Here is a 23,059-nt window from a genome sequence, read left to right as displayed (position 1 = left end):
TATTTAAGAAATATATTTGTACAAAACTAAAAAGAATTTATAATTTTTCTTATACACCTGGTTCCAGTAGGCTCTGCAGCTCCTCCACGAAACCGACCACCTTCTCTAAGTTTGGATGCCCCTGGCGGAGCTCGCCAATCAGGTCGACGGATTCAGAAACACCAAGGGATTTGGCAACTTGAATGCCATATGCCAAGGCCTCCTCGGTTCTCCTATGGCCGAGATAGGTTTTGTCAACCAGGTCGGGGCGGTAGGAGTGGATGATGGCGCACAGAGCACGGCCACTGCTCCACGAGGCACTGAACTCGTACATGGGAATGCCGTATGGTTTAACCCTTTCTCGGCACCAGCGGAGCAGACTCAGGCGTCGATCGCCGAATGTTTTTCCCAGGTACTTCGGCACCGATGCTGTGCAGGGGACGCGGGTCGGCACTTTACGGGGAACTAAAGGCACTAAGGATAGGGGTTTGTACTGTTTCTTAGGCAAAACCGGGATTAAACTCGCATTGGACGTAATAGGTTTTGACTGGGTGCAGGGCTTGTATATCTTGTCCCAAAAAAGCTCGGGTGGCGAATAAGAAACTGCCATTGGTGGCTTTGGTAAAAAGAGAGTTCTACTTTCGGAACCGCTTAATTTTGGTTCCACTGCACTGCTAATTTTTCGGATCCATCTTTTTCGGATCGTCATCATGTTGTCGTAAAGACATTCCATGAGGCGGCTTAACTTGAATCTGCAGTACGGAAATTTAAGTCTGTTGTAATGGGAAAGAGCACTCAAGGCTTTGTCAATGACAACCAAGGTATCCTTACTGTTTTTTCTTAAACTCCGAATTGCATTTGTACCTGACTTGCTCTCTTTTTGTAACCCCAATCGCAGTAGTGCTTTCCCAAAATACAACGCGTCCATGTCCTTTTTGATTTTACACATTGCGGTCTTAGCTCTCACCCTAATATCTTTTTCCTCACTAAGGCGAGTCTTCAGTTTCATAAGAGTCTCCTGTTCCGATTGATTTAGCTTAACCGACTCCCATACGAGGCTTTTCCTAGTCGATATTCTGCTTTTTCTGCGCACAACTTGAGCATTCCAACTTTGAGGACATCTTTTCTGTGGCCTAATCTGATTTCTCTCCTTGATTAATTGCTTGCTGGCTTCCTTCAATTTCTGATACTGTTCGGTGATGTCCTTTAAATGTATCTGGCATTTGGTCAGGCATTCTTCGAGTGCCTTGTTGCGATCCTGCTCCTCAGCTAGTCTATGTTCCGCTACCTCTTGTTTTCTACGGGCCTGAAGGACCAAAGTTTTCTCCTTCATTATCATTAAATTGTGGCCCATTACTTCTAGCTCCTTCTTCTTCTCCGCAGTTCTCAGCATTAGCCGCAGTTTATTTAGCTCACAAATCGAACTTTGTTTTACGCAAGTTTCCGCAGTAGTACAACAAGGTTCTGGATAGGCAAATTGCGGAGCGGAAGGAGGTTTTAAGGCCTCTTTGACAATACACTCCAGTTCAAAAAGAATGGTATCAACGTCCAGCTGAAATAGCGTTTTATTCACTTTATTTAAGCTTTCTTCAGCCTCAAGTAGTGGCAGGATCGTAGACAAACGCTTAATGTACCGAGTGCCTACCCATAAATAAACATAGTTACATAACGCCACTTTGAAATAAGAACTTACATCGCAACAGAACTGTAGCCTTCGAGGCTGGGTCTTGATCGCCGGACCCAGGACTTTCGGCAAATGTCTCTCTCAAGGACCTCGTGAAGAGAATTACTCTTCCCAAGCAGTTCTTCATTCTGCGAACTTCATTGCGGCTCCAATCCGCTCTATCTGGTCCTAAGTGGGTGTCATCCTTCAAATCAGATTGTATTTCTTTTATCTGGCTTACAAGCTCCTTTAATAGGGAACACATCGGCAATGATAATTGAGGAAACGAAAGTGTGATTTGGACAAGTTAAAAATTATGAAAATTATATTAAAAGTTGTCAATTTAAAATATAGCTACTGAGAATGTTTAGAACTATTTTAATTAGTATAAGTATTTAACTATATTTTTCGAAATAGTACTTCTTGCTTCTATTATTTGCAACGACATTCGTTTTATTAGAAATAAGTAATTTTATTTACACATTCATGTATGTTTCATGTAGATTGACAGCGGCCTGTAGAATTTTGATGTAGATTTTTTGTACTATCGATTAGAATCGAATACGCATGTGTAAAATTGGTTTTAGCCAACACACGAACCATAATGTTCGATTTTACAAAATTTGTTAGTTTGTTAGTAAATTCGCCTAATTGGAATACGACTAGAACCAAATGATTAGACTGATAAGAAAATTTGAGAATAATATTATCACTTTTTTTTTTATTATAATTTGTATTATTTAATAATTGCCTTTTATTGCTAATAAAATAATAATAAATAATAATTTATAATAAAAAAGGATAATTTCATAATTTTTTTGTTGTCAATTTATTATACATATAATTGTTTTAAAAATTTTAAAAAGGTTTATAAGCACCAAAGGCATAACAATTATTGTGTTGTTAGAAAACGCTCCTAACAGAATGTTCCCAAATTTAAACCATTCATATTAAAATATATTATCATATATTTTCTAAATAATATCAAAATTACAGAACGAGAATAACAGGATAAAACATTAAATACTGATTAATATCTGCGAATGAAATAAAATTAAATAAGTCAAAGAGCTGATTGGAGGGAGAGAAGGTGAACCAACCTGTAGTAATTGGCTTTAAAAGGCCCGGCCTTGTTTAAGCCCATGAATTTGGACTGCTCATCCGTGAGCTCCGTGAGATGAGCGTCGAAGGTGGCAAGATGCAAACTGGCCACGTATTCATCTGAAAGTATGCATCAAATTATCCTTAGGTTTCTTTAGCTAGAATAACTAATAACCTACCCATTTTCTTTGGCAGCAGATAGACATCCGACTTATATCTTCCAGGCGCTGAGAAGAGTTCAATCAGAGCCAAAGCTTGGGTGGATGAGGCCACGGATACGACAAACGAGGATATGGTGGAGCAGGAGAGATTCACCAGTCTTCCCTCGGCCAGCAAAATGATCATCCTGCCGTCCGGCCACCTGATGTGGTCCACTTGGGAACGGACACGCTCCCACGTTAGTTCCGGGGTATGCAATCCATTCTGAAATGGATGAAAATCGTTTTAGTAGATGAAGGCCGATCTGAAACGACCCCCGACAACATACCACATCAATCTCCGAGCATGAATGCCCCATATTGCAGAGGATACAGCCGTTTTTCATGCGATTCATGTGATCCCTGGTGATTACGTTTTTGTTTCCCGTTGCCGTGACCACCACATCCACGCTCCTTATGACCTCATTGAGCCGTACCACGCGGAATCCATCCATGGCAGCTTGTAGTGCGCATATGGGATCCACCTCCGTAACATAGACAATGCATCCCTGGCCCTTCAGGGACTGGGCACAGCCCTTGCCCACATCTCCGTACCCGCAGATCACCACCTGCTTTCCGCCAAACATTATATCCGTGGTGCGTTTCAGACTGAAAGAAGATTATCAGATATTATTAGGAAAACTCTACAACATCTAAAGAAAAAATGTGTGCAATTGGATTTGGAAGTTGTCTTATACTGTTATAGATAGCACTCTTCCTACATCATGAATATCTGAGCTCACCTGTCCAGGATGGAGTCGCGACACGTGTAGAAAGTATCAAACTTGTTCTTGGTCACAGAGTCGTTGACGTTGATGGCCGGAACAGTAAGTTTTCCGCCCTTTGACAGCATGTACAGCCGGTGCACCCCGGTCACACTCTCCTCCACAATGCCGCGAATGGCTTTGAAGTAGTCCGGGTACTTCTTCAGCATAAGGTGCGTGGCATCGCCGCCGTCGTCCAGGATCAGGTTCGGCTGCCAGCCCTCGGAGTGGATGACCTTGTCCAAGCACCACCAGAACTCCTCCTCCGTCTCGCCGCGCCAGGCGAAGATCGGAATTCCCGCCTCCGCCAAAGCGGCGGCAACTGCGTTTTGTGTGGAATAAATGTTGCAGGCAGCCCAGCGAACAGTGGCGCCCAGTTGGACGAGCGTCTCGATGAGCACTGCCGACTGAGCATTGACGTGGGTACATCCGACGATATTGGCTCCCTTCAGGGGCTTCTCCTCCTTCGCCCTCTTCCTCAGCGTCATAATGCCCGGCATCTCCGACTCGGCGATCTCGATCTCCCGCCTTCCAAACGCACTCTTCGAGATGCTCTTCACGCAAAAGTCGGTGCCTCCGGCGGAGTTGCGCTGATGGTTGTCCTTCGGGGAGACGTCTTCCTCGTCGGAGCTTCCGGTGAAACAGGCTGTTAGGGAGATATACAAGGATATTGAGTAAGTTCAAGTACTAGAAAAGATATTAAAACAGGAAGCTGAGTTTACATACAAGTTTATTATCCTTAAAATGTTTGGGTTGTAATACTTACTGGAACTGAATGAGCAGGTAGACACATCAGAAAACCGGCGAGCTTCGATACTTGACTTCTTTACAGCAGTCTATTTAATAAAAAAATAATTAAGACATGAATAATACTGCAATTAAAATATTTATGTAGGATAAGCTTTGTTTACATTTTATCTTGCCTACCAGCAAACTACTTTGCTTAATTGCACGTACAATAAAAAGTGCTTTTAATAGACGATGAACTCATTGGAATTAACATAAATCATGTGATACAAAAGGGAGATAATAATACAACAAGTTCTTTGCAAATGGGAGATCAGTACATACAAAAAAAACAATTCACCTATTATATTTTATCTAATATCAGGTGTTTTTCGCATATTTTAGCATCGCCTTCACGTGTTAATGAATACTTAATATATTTACCTATATCTAATGAATTTGATTCCACCGGCTTGACTAACTAGATTTGTAAAATAACCGCATAACCAGGGGTAATGGATTCGATTCACAAACTCATGAATTTATTGCACTTTCCAATTAACAAATTGCCATCGAACATAAAACATGCAAAATCGCACATACGAGTATTATAAGGATTTTTGTTGAGAAACATATTTGAAGGCGCGACTTTTGCGTCGTTTCCAGCTAAATCCAGATTTAAGTGCAGAGAAAAGCCGAAGGAAATAAATTCGCAGTTGGCCACTAATTGGCATCGTTTAGCATACCGGCGATAATTCGTCGCGCCAATTGATTTCGAGAGATATGAAATCGCGAATATAGATCTACAATCCAGACCTACGTCGGAGGCCTCCCAGAGTGTATGTAAACAGTTGAGTTAATGAAATCTACGACTGTATACCGTGGCCAGTGTGTCTATGGTTGTTTACGTTTCACTGGCCATATGGAATAAACATGCACTTGTATCCACAACATTAGGCTTTTCTACTATCTACTCATGAACCCAGCAGATCAATATTTTGATTACAAGTTGAAAGTCTGCAGAGCTCATAAGGTAAGATTTACTCGAATGATTTACAGCGGCCATGTGGTGGCAATGTAAAAAATGTTACATGTGGAATATAGTTGTTTATAGTTCAAGACTGCGATAATTTAGTTCAAGTTGACCCCTAAAACTGAATTTCTAACTCGACCACTTTCACGAAGTGTATTAAACGCTTCGACGTGAATGAATTGCTTTAAATTATTGTTCAGAGATCGCCTTTGGGAGCTTTGTTTGGTTGTCGCAGTGTCACGTGCTATTTTTATTATTTTTTGTTTCTTAATCTCCAAGTTCGACGATTGAAACCAGTTGTGGGAATCTGGCCAACACACCTACTAACTTCGAGTGGCTAATAAATATTCTCTACGGTGTTTCCTCCCATGGTTATAGTTACCTTATCAGCCAGACTCAGGTCGGCAAACGTTGTCTCTGGCATTTTGGCCATTCTGCAGGCGCTGAGAGCAGATAGAGAATAAAACAAAAAGTAAACCAGCAGTTCGAATAAAAACAAACAAACAAACGTATTCAGTGTCAGAACTTATTCAAAGCGAGCGAACGACCTTCGGGGACTTACACTTAGACGGATCCGAAACAGGTTATGAAGTATGCTCGGCTTTGTCGCGTTTTATTCCGACTTCTTACGTTCTTACGTTCTGTGCAGCTGGGAGACCGGCTCTAATCATCCAGTGCAAGATTCGTCTGGATAGCACCTAGACTATGTATATCCTATTTGATTATTTGGCACAACGGAGGCACAACGTCCGTACTGCTGGAGATCTCCGATCGGACTAGATCGTCCCGCGTTTCGAATTGAAACGAGATCGCCAATCGATCGATCTGTTTGCCTAATGTATTTGTATCTAGAGCGATCTGCGATCTGCGATCTCCGATCTCACGGATCGTCCGCTCGCGACTGGGGCACACAACAAACTGACTCACTGCACCGGGTTTATTGGGAGGCAGCACGATCGTGTGGAAATACAGAAATACGGCAAGTAAAAAGCAAATAAGAAAAGAAAAAACCAAAAATCAAAAAAAACACAACAAGTCCACGGAGCGGGTATCAGCAGCGGTTCAAATAAAAGATCGCCACATTTATGAGAATCTTATCACGAAGCGGCCTCTTATCTCTGCTTCCCCCTTGTCCCCCTCGGGCGCTTATCATAATCACAACTTCACCCCATGCAGTATTCCTCGGCAGATTACGGAAATCAATTTCGACTCTGTCGTAGGCAAAGTGTCCACTCGGATGAGTGAACTTCATTATAGCTCGTACACGGCTTAAGTTCGAGTTGAAAGGCTTGACTTCATTGAAATTAAATGTGGAATATTCAAGTAGAGTGGATTCTTATCGCCTACCCCAGGCATAACTATTGTACTCTGTTCCTTTTAATGCAATTACTAAACAAATTCAGCCATTGAGAAACGTCACTCTTATAAAGGTTAAAAAATGTGGGGTAATTATCATTAATTTTAAAAACGGCAATATTATCATATTATTAAAATCTGCAAATATTTTGGGACCTCTTCTAACATAATGAAAATATCGAAAAATTTCTCAGATGTTGTGTTTATACCTCTAAAATAAAAACCTTATTAAAAATTGTACAATTATTTTAAATCATTTGTTTTGACAAATCACAAGGAATATAGCTCGAAATAGAGAGGTGCTTTTAAATCTTCAGTTTTATCTTATTGCTTAAGACATATTACATGTGAAAAGTAAACAATTATTAGAGCTTTCTTTTAATCATTTTTTCAATTAGTTCTTCAAAGTAGTTTTGGCTTTTACAAGGGGTGGGTCGTAAACTTTACTTTCTGACGTGACAATCGGCCATTTTTAGCCATCGTTGCCCAATGATTTGATAGCATTGCATTTTATTGAATGCCTGTGCGCTTTTAGCGTGGCTATAAAGAGGGTAGAATTTTAATCAAGGCACCGAAACGGGATTACGCCATCAACCCTCATGGCAAGTCCTTGGATGCGGGGATGCTGGTTAGGGGATGCAGCATCTGCGGGGATGATTGTTACCTTAAATTGGTGCGGAGCTCCAGGGGTTGAGAAGTTCATTATGTCCATCCGATGGTCTAATTGGTTGCTTTCAATTCCGAGCAGTGTCTACATTGTGCGTGATAAACATTTATTATACCAGCTTCTGTTGAGGATTCTCATTCTCGTGATCTTGTAAACTCTTTTATTGCATACTGCAGATACGACCCCTTGGGCATCGAGAACAAAAGATTCAACAATTTAAAGGGCAAGTATTTCGTTTATTCCATTTACTATCTTTGTGATCTTTCATAGGACTAAACTTATTAGAATTTACACGTCCTAAAATACAATCCACGTTCCATAGTTTGGCTTTAGCGGTCACTGTCGCACTCGTATTGCACCTAGAGTTTTTCAAACTCTATCCTTAAAAAAGCCACAGGTCTATATACAACGTACGTACTATTTACAATTAGTTAAATCTACGCTTGCTTATGTACAAGAGACTACTTAATACCGTCCGGGTACCTATATACAAAAAGGCGGGCCTTCGAGCCCCGTTTTTTACAGCGATCCCACTTTCTCCATCAAATACCAGGGCAGGAACACGGAGACGGCCACCACGGCCACGCAGGTGGCGCACATGGCCACAGTCGCCGAGAGATTAGTCATCGAGAAGTGATCCTCCTTGTCCTCCAGCTCCTCATGAGGATGCCTCTCGAACTCCAGGACCTCGACGTCAAAGCGAAAGCGCACTTTCGACTCCGGAGAGTCCTTGCGCCACACCAAATGGCCAGACGACTCACGGCGCTCCAGGCTCCATTTCGGATCGTGGACTGAAAAATTAAGAAAAGATTAAGAAGAATGGATTTAGAAAAACCAAAAAAGGTAGTAAACATCTGTTTATGAGTGAACATCATATGGGTATATATATGGGAATGAATCTTCTTCATCTGACTTACAAATGATTTCGAAATAACTGCAATGCACTCTTGAATTTATATATTTTTATGAATGCCGCCAGAGGTTTAATCGCAGAACATGTATTTGACAAAACTTAGTACACGACAATTCTACATCAAAGAACTACATTTATGTTCCCATAAGTATGCAATAAATTATATTTTTGAGCATTGCGTCAAACTGATCGTGACATTTCGATTGAAAGTGGTAAAACAGCTATTTTTAAAATGATTGCTTCCATATGAAAGCGATCTGTCTACAAAGTATTTTATCCACCATGATGCCAGGCTAATTGAATTAATTTAAATACTTACCTGATCCAGTCATTATGCCGTTTTGGGAGTAAGTTCAACGCAAAACCCTGAAATGGCACAAAAAATATCATTGAATAAATTAAATGAGAAATACTGCTTATGTAGACGCCGATTAAATGAAATGTTTGCCATTGCACTTCGCAAAAGCTCTGAGTAATCAAACGTTCTAGGCGGAGTACGACCATCTAATTAGCATTCCAGGCACACGATCAATTAGTGCTCACACTTCCCGACATTCAAAATTAAAATGGAACACGGTAGCCAAGTTGCTGACCCTGTCCTTCCATCGCTCAAATGAATAGCAGAGCTATTATTTCCCATATAACGAATACTTTTTATATGATGTTCCATTAACCCGGCGTGAGTTCGCCTTTAGTCGCATTTAGTCGCCTGAAATTCCAGCCAGTTAAGACCCTCGTACATGTATGATAATGTATATATTGACATGTGGGGAAGACGCCACCTGACTTTTTACCTATCCCCTGTTCACACATTGGCATTGATTTTACTTGTTGTCTTTTTTGTCATGGGAAAAAGTGGTGCCACACACGAGGGCAAAAACCAAAAATCAATCACGCTGGACACTTTGTACTGGTGGAAATGGGTTTTTATCACATGGGTTAAGTAATCAATAATTGTAAATATTGCAAATTTGATAAGCACTAAACGAGCGAGTGACCAGTGCAGAAATGCTTATCTAGCTCTTGGATTTTATTGACTCACTTTTAGCAACGGTCTAAAGCAATTGATGTTTATCATTGCTTTGTGTGAAATTATTTTTGGTCAAACCATTTCCGTAGACTTGTAAATTTACAATTGCGTAAGTGCCTTGAACCGTGAATATATTTTTAATAAAAGGTAAACCTTGCCTTCATACAGATATCCAAATGATAGGGTTTCAATGCCGAAAAACCTTAATTTAATTTACCACCATCCTTATCTTTTGGCTCTGGTGATTTGACTAATATTCAAATTTCGAGGAAGTCTATTTGGGATAAAAACACATGCGACTGCATGACGCAAAACGGGGAAACTAAAAAAAAATAAACGAAAACAAAGAGGCAACAAACAAATTGAAATTTCGGTCGTTTTGCCTTTCGCATACCCCGCTACTGAACAATTATTTTTAGATGGCTCTCGCAGTGGAAATAGCAAAATAAATCAAAATTGGCAAAATGAAAATATGAGGATCTGATTGTGTTTGGGGAACATAAATAAATCAATACGCCCTGTTGTTAAGGGGTACTGCAGAGTCGCAACACATGGCTAGGTTCGTTTGTGAATGCGGTTTTTGCATATTTTACGTGGTGCTCGTATTCCGAAATGAAATCGAGAAAGGTCGCAGCTCCAAATTAGCATTCCACGCATTGTAGACCACTGCCCTTGAAATTCGGCATTACGACAGCTTACAAAACCGATTCTCCCGGTTCCACACGATCTGTTTCATTATCTGGAACCTTTCAATATCCAGCACAGCATTTGTTGTGGTACCGTGGAACGAAACCTATTTGCTTAGTTGGAGAGCACTCTGTGCAAGAGTGCCCAATATTTACCTCACTCACTTCAAAGCACTATACTGGATTGGTCTCTACCCGGTCTCTATCCAATCAGCCAGATTTTAGCACCTTTCGCCACCGAATGATAAACTTCAGCGATTGCCGCACGATCGACACGGAAAGTGATCGTTCTATGGCGACTTGCGAGTCAGACAGGGCTTTTTTACTGGACTTTGGTCCGATTCGATGCGATTCTTTGTGACTACAAGTACATACACACATATCTGCAATAATACACCGCTTACACACGATCGCCTTTGCATGGCATAAAGTCCCCTACGATCCGGTGTATGGGTGATTTTAATTGGTTTTCCTATTTTTGTTGCTGCTCTGGGCTCTGGTCCGATAAGATTCACAAAGAAACGGCAACGTCAGCTGAGCACTTTTAATCAATGAACTCACAGCGCACTCACTCGTTTTCCAGATGCCCATTTCCACTTCCACTTGAGTTCGGCCACAGTGGTCTCTCGCTGCCGCCGATCCCAAATGGAAGAGTGTCACGGCTAGCCGTCTTGGCATTTAAGCTTTGTTAGCCGAAAACCTGATTTGGCCAATGCCATTTTTATGCACATCCACATGCACGGATTAAGCAAGCCACGCTCCACTGTCTCAAAGCAAAGCCGCCAAGACAGTAAAATAGTTAGTTAGTTTCCACAAGTGCGAATCGCGCAATCCGACACAAATCGGCATTTAAATTCACGGGGAGGTAAACACGCGCCAGCGATAAGAGTAAAGACCTCTTTCGGTGGAGCTGATACTGATGTACAAATGGTTGTATTTACGGTATGCTTTTGTTCATCGTATGTTGTCATTTAATCAATAAATATGTGGGGGCTGTCGCACAGAGAGAAAATTATGCTCCACTAGGCCAACTAATAATTTTGAAAACGAATTTGACATAGAGTAACTTATGCAAGCCCCGTTTTTAACGGTTGGTTTACAATTAATAGTAATAGTAGTAGACAACTTTTATGCGAAATTGTATTGTAGGGCTTAAAAAGGAATTTATTTATTGTATAAGTCAAACTGATAATGTTAAAAGACTTATTAGCATCTCTACGTAGTGTGATAATTTAATTATACATTTTCACGAGTTGATTCATGTAGTCTTGAATCTTCTTTACACAATTATTTGTATATATTATAAATATTAATAAAATTATGTTCTTTTCATAGCACTTTAATAGTGCAGTTTTTGATATTTTTCCCTGTGTCACAATCGATTCGATGGTCGTTCGGGAGGTGGTGCCACTGGCAACCCGAGTAATCAATAACAAACTCAATTTAGTATTTGCTATGCTCGCATGTTCAATTGCATATTTATGTAAGCACATACGTTTTTTTGTTATTACCGCTGCGATTTGAAGTGACTCGACTTGCAACTCGAGGCCAAGCGCCGCTTGAGAATTAGACAACAGCTGCAGCCGTACACGGCCACTAAAATAACACTCGCACTCGCACACACTCGAAAAGTCGATTCAATTCGATTCAACTGATTCGACTTGGTTCGGATCGATCTTGCCGAGCTTTTGCCGCGTGTAGGCCGCGCCGAACTATTGGGGTCTAGAGCGTGGAGCCGACTGCCGACCACTTGCCCACTCACCGTGCTCCATTCCAGCCCCAGCGGTACGAGACCAGCGTACCAGAGTACCAGGCAGCTTTACGAGCGGTATTGCTGAGAGCGAAAGTCCGCCGGGGGCTCGCCCCTCCGAATTCCACTACATCGCCTATTGGAATCGCATACTAGTACTAGTGCTGCCGTTGGTCTCTTTCGACTGCGAGAGCTCGTGGGTAAATTAACTTAATGAATGAGTGAGTGATTCCAATCGAAGCTTGGGGAAAAGCCAAAGACGGCGACCTGGCCAGTTACGATCACTGTGTAAGGTGTAACTACAGTCCAGCCTCATTCTTAGAATTTTATATATTTGTTTAATAATTAAATTAATAATTTATTTATAGTTAGTACTAAACAACAGCTGTAGCCAGCCAAAATGAAAATAAATATAACTGGTGCCGTGCTGTAAAACTAGACTAAGTCACATAATCAACATATTTTCACGTTTCCTTCTGTTTCCGCCTGCACTCGACTCTCTACACAATGTGTAAACGCTATTAAGCATATTTATTATTTATTTGAACAATTATTATTTTAACAAACAAGTAAAAAAAAAGTGACTATGGTTTATAACATTACGAGGAGGTATTAAATATTATTTCCAGCGCAATACTATGGACCAATTGTTTCCAACCACGTAAGTTAGTACGATTCTATCTTTGATAAAAGAGATACGGAAAATCACCTTAGACCCTCTTACCTAAAGTACTCCTACTTTGATAGGGATTCTGTAAATCAAGAACTTAATAGAATACCAAGCGTTCAGGAAAACTAACACACCATGTCCGTAGATAACTCCATGGAAGAGTATCAGCATCAACAAAGAAAAAACAATAGCATTTGTTCCTCATTTCTTACTTTGTTGTTCTCGACTTCTCTGTACATATGTACATTTACACGTACTAATCTGAACGAGACATTTTACACAGAAAAAACACTTTTATTAATAATCCTTGAATTAAATAAGTAGGAAATTATGATGGAATTTCTATACAATTGTGGCAATACAGGATCGTAATACAATTGTTATGTTCCTCTTATGTTCATGACCTATTTATACGTCCACCTGTGTTTTTATAGATAATTATATTTTTACAAACTGTTAAATAAAATATTTTTCCGAGTGTAGTTGAGTGCGCCGGGTAATTGCGACTACCGAGATGACAATTGTTTCAATACACTCACATATTCGGGTATGTGTTTGCTTGGGGAGCGGAAGACCCAGATAATCTGCGCGGAGCGAGAATCAAGTGTCATTTTTCCCTCAGTCTACCACCGACTTTGGACCAAAATAAATACAAGCCGACGGAGTCCCGATCCCGATCCCGATTGGAATACACAGAGAATAGGATCGGCTGCCAGTTATGTAGATCTGCGCCGTTATGTCTGGAACATCGACCTCTGAACGCTCCAACTCCGAGGACAGGTAGTAGATGGGCATCCAAAAATCCACGTCATGGTCATAATATTCCGCTTGCAGCCCATCGAATCCCTGCCTAACGGAGGTGCTCAGGAACTGTGCCAATATCCAGTCCCTGGAGAGCTTGAACTACGAATACAACGACGTGTTGTTGGGCGAATCCAACGAGGGGAAGATGATTACGCCGAATCCGTACTCCTTTAGCGGCAACATATCCATCAGCAGTTGTCCAAGTGAAGATGTTTCATTTACGGAAAGCATCCTGGAGGACAACGGACGCATTTCGCTGGCCTATGAGAACCTGAAGACCATTCCCCGGCGACTGGCCGACAAATTTGCAGCGCAGACCAAGTTTCTCGATTTGAGTCACAATGATTTCCGAAATCTTAGATTTCTTTCCTTTTTCGAGGATCTGGACACTTTAATTCTGGACCGCAACGTAAGCCTGGACATAAACACTTTTCCCTATTTGCCGAGCTTAAGGATCTTGTGGTGATTAGCATGAATCTTCCATAAAGTGGTCCTCGCAATACGAGTAATGTCTATTTGTTTTGCAGGATCAACAATTGCGATATAGCGAATATAACCGACTGGATACACCGCATCGAACGGCAGTGTCCTGCGCTGGATCAGCTCTCTTGCATGGGGAATCCTGGCATCCGCACAGTTTTCGGAGGCCAAGGACCCCGCGAATATATACTGCAGGTGCTTCCCCAGCTAAAATATCTTGATGGACTTCCGACCAGCAGGAGTGCAGTTCATACGACGCTGTCTTTCTCACAAGGACAGGCTCAGGACTCCACCAGCAATTCGGAAAAGCCACCATCCGCCCACGCACTCACTTTCAAGGACATCTTCCGAGCAAAGCATTCCAGAAAATCGCACAGCGGACGAATGTACGGCAACGGCTCCTCCACAAATTGAAGTAACATGCCGAAGGAGGGAGGGGTATTCCACTGATTGCATTCTGTCCCATTGTTGGACTATTTTTAACCGTCCGCTGAATTATCAGCGCTGCCCTCGGTGCCCTGCAGTCGTCGATTGCACCTACAGTGCTATGCAAGTAAATATACATATGGTATTGCCATGTGCGTATATAAATATGCAATCGTATGACGATGGACATGCATGAGCCTAGTGAGAATTAATCTAGTGCATTATAGCAATTTTTACAATAATAAGAGTCAATGACCTCAACGAATAGTCAAGTAAACAAAAGTATACAATAGGCACCATATTCAGAATAAATGTTCTTAGTTTTATTCTGAATGTCGTTCTGTGGCCGATTAATTTTACAGATGTCAAAAATTCTTTAAAACTCGAGGCTGGATAATTGAATTATTCTACATTTATTACAAGACTATTTTTGCCTACCCCAATAACCAAGACTTTAAGTTATCCGATTACAATACTAGAACACCATAAACAGTTGCTCGGATGCACTGACTATAAAATTGTTTTTACTCCTGCTAGTTTAATTGATTATCTATGTACTTGCTTAAGAAACAGAAACTGGAAACCCACTTCTGAGAATATTTGGAATCATTACATTCTGGCATCTATTGCACAAATTATTAGTGCTTATATTGGTCAATTCGATTTGATTTCCAGGTTTCCAAAGGCAGCCTCCAATGGTACAATCGTTTTTTTTGTCAAAATTTGTTCGAGGGCCCACTGACCCAACTTTTGCAGCTCCTTTCGCTTGGAGCTCACAGCTCGGGAGTTGTCCAAGTGGTTGCAGCACAAGTAAATTCCATAAAGGGCCCTCAAGTTATGCGGGTTAAGCTTCAGCGCCTGCGAATAGTAAGTGCGAGCCGATTCAATATTCTCGACGCCTCCCTGAAAGAACATGAGTTGATGAATTGGAATTCATTAAGGTTTATCTTGCTTTTATAGCTCACCATTGTGTAGCGTATTTCCGCCAAGCGCTGGTGTATTAGATGGCTATGGGGATTGTGGAGCAAAACCTCCTCCATGCAGAAAGCGGCTTTGCCAAACTCACCCTCGGCCAGATACATGTTGCACAGCTCGTGCCATGCCTCCTGGTCAGACATGAACCTGAAGGAATTATAAATGTTTATAAGATTGTTGTACGTGGTACACGGTAAAATAAGGAGTTATGTTTGTTCAGCAACCGATTGCCGGAAACTTAGTCTTCTTACTTCTTCAGATACTCGCTGAGCTCCTTGATGGCCTCCAGGCGACGACCTCGGGCCTTGAGGATGGCAATCTTACGCTTCCTGGGCGCGGCATTTGTCTCGTCCTTAGCAATGATTGCGTCCAGGACCTCGTCGGCCTCATCGTACTGCTCCAGAGCCTCGTAGCGCATCGCTTTGAACTTCATCACGCGCAGGCTGCCCGGGAACTCCAGGGCCAGCTGCTTGGTGCACTGGGTGGCGATGTCAAACCGAGCCGTGTCCAATGCCGCTATGATCACCTGCTCCAGGATGAGATGCCGCTCGTTGCCGGTCTTCTGCACCTTGTCCTCCAGCACAGCAACCCACAGCTGGACCACCTCCTCGCTGTGGCGACCCGTCTCCTCGCGCCACGTTCTGAACTGATCCCGCACATCTGGAAGGATGATCATTCATTACGATTGGGCACTTTTCATTCATGCCCCCATTTTTTGGGTCCACGGAAAACCGGATGATTGGTAGCAACCACTGACGTGGTCTGTACCCGCTTGGAGCCGGGAAAAGGCGAAAACTCACCCGACCAGCTCATCTTCTCATAGTTTAGCGACATGCTCACTCAGGCGGACTCAAATATCACATCAATTTAACTTAATTTTCCAATTATGATCTATAACTGGCGATTTCCTTCCTGGCAAAATAAAAGTGTGACCGCGAGTGAACCGTTAGAATATACCAAATAACAGTGGTTCGGTGCTGCCAACATGGTTTTTGAATATCGTAATCCACCTAATGTCAAATGTAATATTTTGGACAAACCATTTTTTTCCGATGTTTGCAATATTAAATATTAAAAATAAATAAATATTATATTAAATATTAAAAATAAATACTTGTTAAATACTATAATTAAATGGTTCAATCTTATTTTGCTTTAACTTTGCGCTGCATTCATTTTTCCATTTTAAATGATTTTGAAAAGCGCGCCAAGGCGAACATGAAACCTGATATTTCTGCCTTCCAGCGGCAGTCACACTAATAACTCAAATAATTGTGGTACCGTCAACAAAACCAGAGTCTCTCGCGTACTCCGGGTATTAAAGCCGTGGAATCGGGCAGTGCCGCATGCGGTGCTGTGTATAAGTTTGCAAACTCCCAACAGATCCGGAAGCAGTTTGAACATGGGTCCGCCGAAGCAGCTGAAACGAACCTTCCTTGGCTTCGACTTGAGCACGCAAAAGGTGAGAACTGGAACTGCCTACGTAGTATCTTTGCATCTGAGATGTGGAGGCGTCTCCAAATCGACTACATCTGGGCCAACTACGTGCGAATTGTGTGGCTCGAAAAGGTCAAACGGAACTCGGGAACCTGTTAGCCCTTGAAACACAAACTATTAAAACAATTCTTATCAGTTTCGGTGACCGGGGCTCGATTCTCGCTTATCTGCTAAAGACCCGAGCGCCAACCGTTTTAACTATTATGGTTTGATTATTGAAATTCATGTTCGGAGGTATTGGCCCCCGCCATTATCTTAATAAAGCCGCAATAACTTTCACAATCCCTGAATGACGCCAGCGGTGACTCCTAGTTGCCCTCTGTGTTTGATCGTTATTTTCGAGGTGTGTCTCCATATCTCTAATTGCTGCCCCCCATTTACTCCTCTCAGCTCAAAGCCGTCCTGCTGGGCTCCAGTTTGGAGGTGGTTGCCGCGGCGGAAGTGAAATTCGACACCGATTTGCCGGAGTTTCGGACCACCGGAGGAGCCAATGCCGGACCCAACAAAAATGAGTGAGTCTGTTTCACCATCATCTATTATTACTCCAATTGAGGACTTTAATGGGATGATTGCTTTCGTAAAGCAAATAAGGGAATATTTCCTGTTTGTACGATAAAACTTAGGGCCCTATTTCATAGCAGTTATAGATAAGAAAACTAAACACGAGTTTTATTACACTAGTTTTTTAAAGTTGGGTCCCTGCTATAGGAAGAGCAGGGACTACCCATACAATAGGTAATGTAATATAACCTAATGTAAATTTGCTAACCAAACTTCACCTCTGCTCGTTCTTCTCTAGATACTTTGTGCAGCCAGTGATGTGGGTGAAGGCCATGGACATTGTCCTGGACCGACTGGTGATGCAACAGGCTGATCTTAGTACCGTAGCAGCCATCAGTGGCTCCGGACAGCAGCACGGATCGCTCTACTGGTCCAAGCATGGAATCAACACGCTGCAAAACCTCGATTCCGAAAAGTTCCTTCACGGACAAATCGACGACTCCGCCTTTGTGGTTAATCGTACTCCGATTTGGATGGACGCCACCACCACCAAACAGTGCCTAGAGATGGAGATGGCTGTTGGCGGCAAACTTAACATGGTGGAACTGACGGGCTCCAAATGCTACGAACGCTTCACAGGTCCACAGATCCGGAAGATATATCAGCAACGCTGCCACGCCTACGAAGAGGCCAACCGAATCTCATTGGTCAGCAGTTTTATATCATCGCTTTTTCTGGGCTCTGTCGCTCCAATTGACTTCAGTGATGGTTCCGGCATGAATCTGCTGGACATCCGCAAGAAGAACTGGTCCAAAGACTGCCTGAATGTCTGTGCACCCGATCTGGACAAGCGCCTGGACATTCCGGTCAGTCCCAATACGATTTTAGGAAACGTCTCCCCGTACTTTGTGGAGCGCTTTAGTTTTTCGCCCGATTGCAAAGTGGCTGCTAGCACGGGAGACAATCCTTCGGCGCTGTCTGGGATGTTGGTGGGCAGCAGCTGGCTTACCATTTCCCTGGGCACCAGTGACACCCTAATGATGAGCTTCAAGGAGCCGCTAAACTGGGAAGAGGGTCATGTACTCTGTCATCCAACCGAAACGGAAGAATTCATGGGTCTTCTATGGTAAATTATCCCCGGGACATACGATCTTACAATGAGTATGTTTAAAAACACTTTTTTAGTTTTAGAAATGCTTCATTGGTCCGCGAGGAAATGAACAAGAAGACTACCGGCGGCAATTGGGATAAATTCAATGAGTATCTCGACTCCACGCCACGTGGAAACTTTGGGAACATGGCCGTACACTTTAACGATATGGAAATAATTCCAAAGGCACAGGGTATTCTACGATGGAACAAGGAAATGGATCCCAGTTCCCTGGAGGCGGCTAGGGGTGTTATCAAGTAAGTCACTTCGAATTTAAGCATTATTTAGCTGTTCTAGGCCAGACATGAATCCAATGACTCATAATCTGTTAACAATCATTTGTAAATAGTTATTTTTAGAAATGACTTTACCAACGTGAAAAATTGAAATGAATATATGAACATCAGTTCGAAGACAGCTGTTCATTTTTTTCTCAATGCCCATTTGCCTTGTATTATGTTCTTTAAATTGTAATACAAATTCCGACCTCTTTCGCTCAACAGATTTAGCTCGCCACAAATCGAAATTCGGGCCCTAGTTGAAGGCCAGATGCTGCATCACCGGGCTGTGGCTGAAGATCTTGGCTACCAATTCGGACCCGAGACCCAAATCCTTGTTACAGGAGGCGCATCTGTTAACAAATCCATCCTGCAAACAATTGCCGATGTGTTCAATGCTCCCGTCCATATCCAGGTGGGTTAACTACAACTGTTCCACCAAGTGCAGGCAATTTAGACAAGATATTTCTTGCAGGACGAAGGATATGAGGCCGCCCTACTGGGAGCCGCTTACCGAGCCGCCTATACTCTGTACCTTCATGAGGTGGGTGAAGAAGAGACGCCTCTCTGTTATCGAGATTATATTCTAAGTCTGACCAGTAACAAGCTGAACCTTGTCTGCGAACCACACAAGGACAGCGAGGAGATCTACGCTCCAATGCTACTAAGATATCGCGAAATGGCGCGCATTCTGTCCCATCCACACACATAAACTCCGAGAGCCCAACGTAACATTCCAGTTTATACTCCGTACATTCCGAAATCACCAACCGATTCCTTTTTTAACGTCTCCTGGAATTGACAGAACTAAAGTGCAATTAACAAATTCTGTGATTGACGATTTATTACAAATTTATGCGACTCCATATACAAATACATTTTTATATATGGCCCACTTGTGTCTGGTATGACTTTACTCTGCGTTCCTCCTACTTCTTGCGTCCACCACGCTCCTTGACCTGTAAATGCACCGTGGTTCCGTTTACAAGATTGTAAAAAGCCATGGTATTGCTGTCTTTGAAGAACATTCCCTGAAGAAGAAGTGGTTGCAATAATAGTTTTCTGAAAATAAGTTGTATTTCTTACCTCATAAAAGATCTTCTGCTTAGCCGGTGGCATGCCAGTTTCGTCCTGCAGCTTTGTCTTCAGATTGGCAATGGGTTCGGAAAGTGCCATTGTCACAGCTATCATTTGGCCATTAAGCTTCCACTCTGATTTGTCGGAATTGGGTACCAAAACCTGAATGGTCACAGGGCTCTAAAATAACAAAAAACGGGGTATATACCAACAGAATGTCAATTTGGCCAAATTTAAAGTTACCTTGTGGGAGGCTATGAACTCTGCTTCTGGAATCAGGTTATCCTCGCTTCGAATCTTTTTAGAGGGCGGCTCCTCCTCCATTATATCAACAGGTGGAGCAGGTGCAATTTGCTGAGGGACTCCACCAGGCTGCATGTTCATGTAGCCTCCACCACCAGCTCCGAACGGTGGCTCTGCAAAATAAAAACGCTTAGCCCTCGAAGTGTTTTGAATAACATTTGTTACTTACGCATCATAGGTGGACGCAGTTGCATCAGCTGCATAACCGGCTGAGGCTGCTGCGGCGGGTGGTGGTGGTGCGACTGGTGAGGTGGCGCCTGCTGATGCGGTGGGTGGTGATGATGAGGGTTATGATGCCCGTGATGACCACCTCCGCCGCCTTGGTGGTGTTGGCTCTGGCTGGAGTGGCTGTGCTGCGACTTGGTTGACGGCTGCGGCGGAGCTGAAAGCGTTGCCTTGCTGCCCACCGGTTTGGGACCGATCTTTTCCTTCTCCTCGTCGGGCAGCAGTCCCTTAACCTTGTGGATCTGATGAATTTGTTCCTCCAGTGTAATATTTGCACGAGCTGCTCTCGTGGCCGCCTCCACACTGGACGTGTGTCCGTCCCAGGTGACGCGGTCGTCCTTCTTTGTCTCCTCTTCGCCGAGCTTTTTACCGATGACGGTCTCCTCGTCGCCCACACCAAAGATATCAGTACGGCGCTCAGCCAGTTGCTTGAGACTGGCCTCGATGGCTGTGCCCGCGGCGAAGACATTGTCTTGATTGATTTTCTCCACAGTATGCTTGTCGCGCTGTTCCACCCAGCGTGGATCCAATAGACCGATGCGCATGTGCTCCGAGACCTTGGAAGCCGGGATCTTTTCACCAGTAATCGGCGAGATGAGATACTCATCTGTAGGCATTGGCGCCTGCTTCGGTTGCGTTGCTTTGGGATCGTATTTCTTGACCACCACTTTGTCGTGGGTGGGCGGCAGCATTGGCGCCACAGCTGGCTGCAACTTAGTGGTTGGAGTGTCCTCATCACTAGAGGCCTCGTCCATGTCTTGCACTTGGGTGTTGTCTCTCTTGGCGCCAGTCGGCTGGCCGTAGGACGACACGTTCTTCATTTGAATACCCACACGATTCTCCATTTGCGAGAGCTTCAGACCGCTTTCCAAAAGGCTGTTCACCTGGGAGTCGCCTTCTTCGTCCGACTCGATCTGCATTTCTGTATCACCCTCTTCGTCCATTAGACGTTCCTCCATTAGCACACGGGCACCCACCTCGTCGGGATTCGTGGGCGGCGGAAAGTTGCCCGATTCGAATGGCTGATAGTCCACCGTCTCCACCACCACAAAATCGTGCCAATCGATTTGGGCATAGGCCACGCGCTCCCTTTCGATCTTCTCCTCCTCGCGGCGACGTTGTGCTTCTTGGTGGCGCTGCCAGTTGGCCCGATATTTAACATGCTCCAGCACCTGGTTCATGCTGCCCCTGCCCGGAGCGCTCTCGGTGCGCAGTTTGCCCAGCAGATCCTTCGGTGGTATTAATACCTTGGTATACTGCTCCAGTAACTTGGTGAAGTATTGGAAGAGCGAGTGCTGTGGTCGCAGGAAGTCAAACTGGAAGTTGCGCTGCTCCCGGCTCATAAGATTGGTCAAAAACTGACGGCCATTACGGGCCACGAACTGGGCGGTTAGCTTCACAATGTCCCTGAAAAGATATGGAAAACGATAAGACTGGCGTTGGAATTTCCTGGCAAGTGGACACTTACAAATCCAGCGCAGAAATGGAAGGCGGATCAGCTATGAACTCAAATTCCGGCGGTGGTTCCTTTGGTACGAACTGCTGCTCCACCACCTGTTTGAGAAGCTCTTGCTGGCGCTGTTGGGCGGCACTGGTCACCGCCAGCTGCTTCATGTTGGCAATGGCAGTGATACCGGCATCTAAAGGGGATCAACATTTCATGTATGAGAACAAACGTGAGAAAAGTGAACCAAAACATACCATTGCCCTCGCGGAACTCGTTGACCTTGTGTCTGTAGTAGGCGTGGTAGGGATCTCCGCCATTTAAGAAATTAAACTTGGGATTGCCCAACTCATTTTGACGGATACGCGCCTCGAACTCCGGTCCATTGCGAGCCACAAAACTGGCGGTCTTGTCAACGATATCTAATAGTTAAAGCTTTGGCAACTGAGTATGGGAAACGTTAAATGTGTAATATATATATGGATTTAAGGTAAAAATTGTGAAAATTGTTTTGTTTTCTTTTTGGCAAAGGATGCTTCTGACTTCCGGCGGCGGATAGATAATCCCAATGATTGGACCCGACATCGACTTGGGCTGATCGTTGCCGAACTGCTCGTCGGTTGCTTCCGCGTCTAAAGTTGCCATGGCTGTCGAAATCGTCCTCTTTTATTGATAAAATCCAATTGCTGTTCGAGAAACGAGAAAACGCTTGTTTAGGCGAAAATTAGAGGTGGAAGAAATAGGGATGGAACTATCGCCGGTACTGATGGTTGGCCTGTTGCCACCGCCATCGATATTATCATTATCCCTACTTTCGCGATAGTAAACACAACTCAGCTTTTCATATTTTATATACATTTTTATTTAAATTTGAATTTTTTAAATGCAATATTTTTAGAGATACAGTATATAAATATATTTTATTTGCATATGTAATGGTTATGAAATTTTGTAGTTAATATGTTAAGGTAATTCAATAAACGAACTGGTTTCACGCCGGAACTAGAGAACCACTGGTTCAAAATATCGAAAATGTTGAGTGTGGCGGTAGATTTAAACGATCTGTTGAACAAAATATCAAATCAGGCGTTAAAAATGGCTTAAAAAGCTCTACACCTTAAATACATACGTAATATTTATCAGTATGTGGACTGACAAAGGCGTGGGCTGAACTGAATCCCGCAGGTGAGGTCTTCATTTGCATATTGCGTTAGTGTTGGTACGGCTTTGTCCGCCCGGTTTGATTCACCAAGCCCAAACAAAAATAACATTTGTTTACGTTTGTGCGATTTTATTCACCCGCTGAGAGAGTCTGCTGCCAGCCAGATGATAATGACTATCAAGATGATGAGGTTCCATTGTGC

The 23,059-nt window shown here is 43.2% G+C and overlaps 7 protein-coding genes across 10 annotated transcripts; 2 read left to right on the top strand and 5 right to left on the bottom strand.

Moving 5' to 3' along the window:
• Positions 1–33: 33 nt before the first annotated feature.
• Positions 34–1,940, bottom strand: LOC120454084 (cytospin-A). The gene is made up of 2 exons (XM_039639095.2): positions 1,673–1,940; positions 34–1,620 (listed from the first exon to the last, which is right to left on the bottom strand). The coding sequence occupies exons 1-2, from the start codon at positions 1,905–1,907 to the stop codon at positions 50–52; spliced, it is 1,806 nt and encodes a 601-aa protein (XP_039495029.1). The 5' UTR covers positions 1,908–1,940; the 3' UTR covers positions 34–49.
• A 652-nt stretch (positions 1,941–2,592) lies between these two features.
• On the bottom strand, positions 2,593–6,379 carry LOC120451339 (adenosylhomocysteinase-like 2). Its single transcript, XM_039634918.1, has 8 exons — positions 6,026–6,379; positions 5,846–5,906; positions 4,471–4,540; positions 3,684–4,350; positions 3,231–3,549; positions 2,923–3,166; positions 2,743–2,863; positions 2,593–2,679 (listed from the first exon to the last, which is right to left on the bottom strand). Exons 2-8 carry the CDS (start codon positions 5,894–5,896, stop codon positions 2,673–2,675), a joined length of 1,479 nt encoding a protein of 492 aa, XP_039490852.1. The 5' UTR covers positions 5,897–5,906; positions 6,026–6,379; the 3' UTR covers positions 2,593–2,672.
• Positions 6,380–7,701: 1,322 nt separating this feature from the next.
• On the bottom strand, positions 7,702–11,854 carry LOC120451343. 4 transcript variants are annotated; one of them, XM_039634921.1, is made up of 3 exons: positions 11,611–11,854; positions 8,719–8,765; positions 7,702–8,277 (listed from the first exon to the last, which is right to left on the bottom strand). In XM_039634921.1, the coding sequence occupies exons 2-3, from the start codon at positions 8,729–8,731 to the stop codon at positions 8,006–8,008; spliced, it is 285 nt and encodes a 94-aa protein (XP_039490855.1). In that variant the 5' UTR covers positions 8,732–8,765; positions 11,611–11,854; the 3' UTR covers positions 7,702–8,005. The 4 variants fall into 4 exon arrangements, with proteins under 4 accessions (XP_039490855.1, XP_039490856.1, XP_039490857.1 ...); XM_039634922.1 differs by having other exon boundaries at positions 11,627–11,854; XM_039634923.2 differs by lacking the exon at positions 11,611–11,854 and adding an exon at positions 10,272–10,448.
• Positions 11,855–12,441: 587 nt separating this feature from the next.
• On the top strand, positions 12,442–14,573 carry LOC120451342. Its single transcript, XM_039634920.1, has 5 exons — positions 12,442–12,526; positions 13,019–13,082; positions 13,158–13,315; positions 13,370–13,801; positions 13,867–14,573. Exons 3-5 carry the CDS (start codon positions 13,272–13,274, stop codon positions 14,231–14,233), a joined length of 843 nt encoding a protein of 280 aa, XP_039490854.1. The 5' UTR covers positions 12,442–12,526; positions 13,019–13,082; positions 13,158–13,271; the 3' UTR covers positions 14,234–14,573.
• Positions 14,574–14,639: 66 nt separating this feature from the next.
• Positions 14,640–16,172, bottom strand: LOC120451340 (ER membrane protein complex subunit 2). Its single transcript, XM_039634919.1, has 4 exons — positions 16,021–16,172; positions 15,472–15,880; positions 15,211–15,367; positions 14,640–15,148 (listed from the first exon to the last, which is right to left on the bottom strand). Exons 1-4 carry the CDS (start codon positions 16,052–16,054, stop codon positions 14,900–14,902), a joined length of 849 nt encoding a protein of 282 aa, XP_039490853.1. The 5' UTR covers positions 16,055–16,172; the 3' UTR covers positions 14,640–14,899.
• Positions 16,173–16,494: 322 nt separating this feature from the next.
• On the top strand, positions 16,495–19,541 carry LOC120451872 (xylulose kinase). The gene is made up of 6 exons (XM_039635879.1): positions 16,495–16,682; positions 17,108–17,229; positions 17,517–18,344; positions 18,404–18,625; positions 18,872–19,061; positions 19,122–19,541. Exons 1-6 carry the CDS (start codon positions 16,623–16,625, stop codon positions 19,356–19,358), a joined length of 1,659 nt encoding a protein of 552 aa, XP_039491813.1. The 5' UTR covers positions 16,495–16,622; the 3' UTR covers positions 19,359–19,541.
• LOC120451871 (splicing factor 3A subunit 1) lies at positions 19,473–22,440 on the bottom strand. Its single transcript, XM_039635878.1, has 7 exons — positions 22,232–22,440; positions 21,953–22,117; positions 21,720–21,891; positions 20,196–21,658; positions 19,967–20,139; positions 19,733–19,903; positions 19,473–19,677 (listed from the first exon to the last, which is right to left on the bottom strand). Exons 1-7 carry the CDS (start codon positions 22,338–22,340, stop codon positions 19,576–19,578), a joined length of 2,355 nt encoding a protein of 784 aa, XP_039491812.1. The 5' UTR covers positions 22,341–22,440; the 3' UTR covers positions 19,473–19,575.
• Positions 22,441–23,059: the final 619 nt, after the last annotated feature.

The sequence above is a fragment of the Drosophila santomea genome, chromosome 3R, assembly GCF_016746245.2.
Source record: "Drosophila santomea strain STO CAGO 1482 chromosome 3R, Prin_Dsan_1.1, whole genome shotgun sequence".
Taxonomy (NCBI): Eukaryota; Metazoa; Arthropoda; class Insecta; order Diptera; family Drosophilidae; genus Drosophila; species Drosophila santomea.
The sequence above is the reverse complement of the archived record's forward strand: the minus strand, read 5'-3'. Positions and strand labels throughout refer to the sequence as shown.

Coding starts and splice junctions, on each gene's coding strand:
- LOC120454084 (XM_039639095.2), bottom strand. CDS start 1,907: ATGTGTTCCCTATTAAAGGAGCTTGTAAGCCAGATAAAAGAAATACAA. Junction 1,621..1,672: donor GGCTACAGTTCTGTTGCGAT/GTAAGTTCTTAT, acceptor ATTTATGGGTAG/GCACTCGGTACATTAAGCGT.
- LOC120451872 (XM_039635879.1), top strand. CDS start 16,623: ATGGGTCCGCCGAAGCAGCTGAAACGAACCTTCCTTGGCTTCGACTTG. Junction 17,230..17,516: donor GCCGGACCCAACAAAAATGA/GTGAGTCTGTTT, acceptor GTTCTTCTCTAG/ATACTTTGTGCAGCCAGTGA. Junction 19,062..19,121: donor ATGCTCCCGTCCATATCCAG/GTGGGTTAACTA, acceptor TATTTCTTGCAG/GACGAAGGATATGAGGCCGC.
- LOC120451342 (XM_039634920.1), top strand. CDS start 13,272: ATGTCTGGAACATCGACCTCTGAACGCTCCAACTCCGAGGACAG. Junction 13,316..13,369: donor CGCTCCAACTCCGAGGACAG/GTAGTAGATGGG, acceptor TTCCGCTTGCAG/CCCATCGAATCCCTGCCTAA. Junction 13,802..13,866: donor CCGAGCTTAAGGATCTTGTG/GTGATTAGCATG, acceptor TTTGTTTTGCAG/GATCAACAATTGCGATATAG.
- LOC120451871 (XM_039635878.1), bottom strand. CDS start 22,340: ATGGCAACTTTAGACGCGGAAGCAACCGACGAGCAGTTCGGCAACGAT. Junction 21,659..21,719: donor TCCATTTCTGCGCTGGATTT/GTAAGTGTCCAC, acceptor ATATCTTTTCAG/GGACATTGTGAAGCTAACCG. Junction 20,140..20,195: donor ACTGCGTCCACCTATGATGC/GTAAGTAACAAA, acceptor TTTATTTTGCAG/AGCCACCGTTCGGAGCTGGT.
- LOC120451339 (XM_039634918.1), bottom strand. CDS start 5,896: ATGGCCAAAATGCCAGAGACAACGTTTGCCGACCTGAGTCTGGCTGAT. Junction 4,351..4,470: donor TACCTGCTCATTCAGTTCCA/GTAAGTATTACA, acceptor TCTCCCTAACAG/CCTGTTTCACCGGAAGCTCC. Junction 3,550..3,683: donor CGCGACTCCATCCTGGACAG/GTGAGCTCAGAT, acceptor ATCTTCTTTCAG/TCTGAAACGCACCACGGATA.
- LOC120451340 (XM_039634919.1), bottom strand. CDS start 16,054: ATGTCGCTAAACTATGAGAAGATGAGCTGGTCGG. Junction 15,881..16,020: donor TGAGAAGATGAGCTGGTCGG/GTGAGTTTTCGC, acceptor TCATCCTTCCAG/ATGTGCGGGATCAGTTCAGA. Junction 15,368..15,471: donor CTCAGCGAGTATCTGAAGAA/GTAAGAAGACTA, acceptor TAATTCCTTCAG/GTTCATGTCTGACCAGGAGG.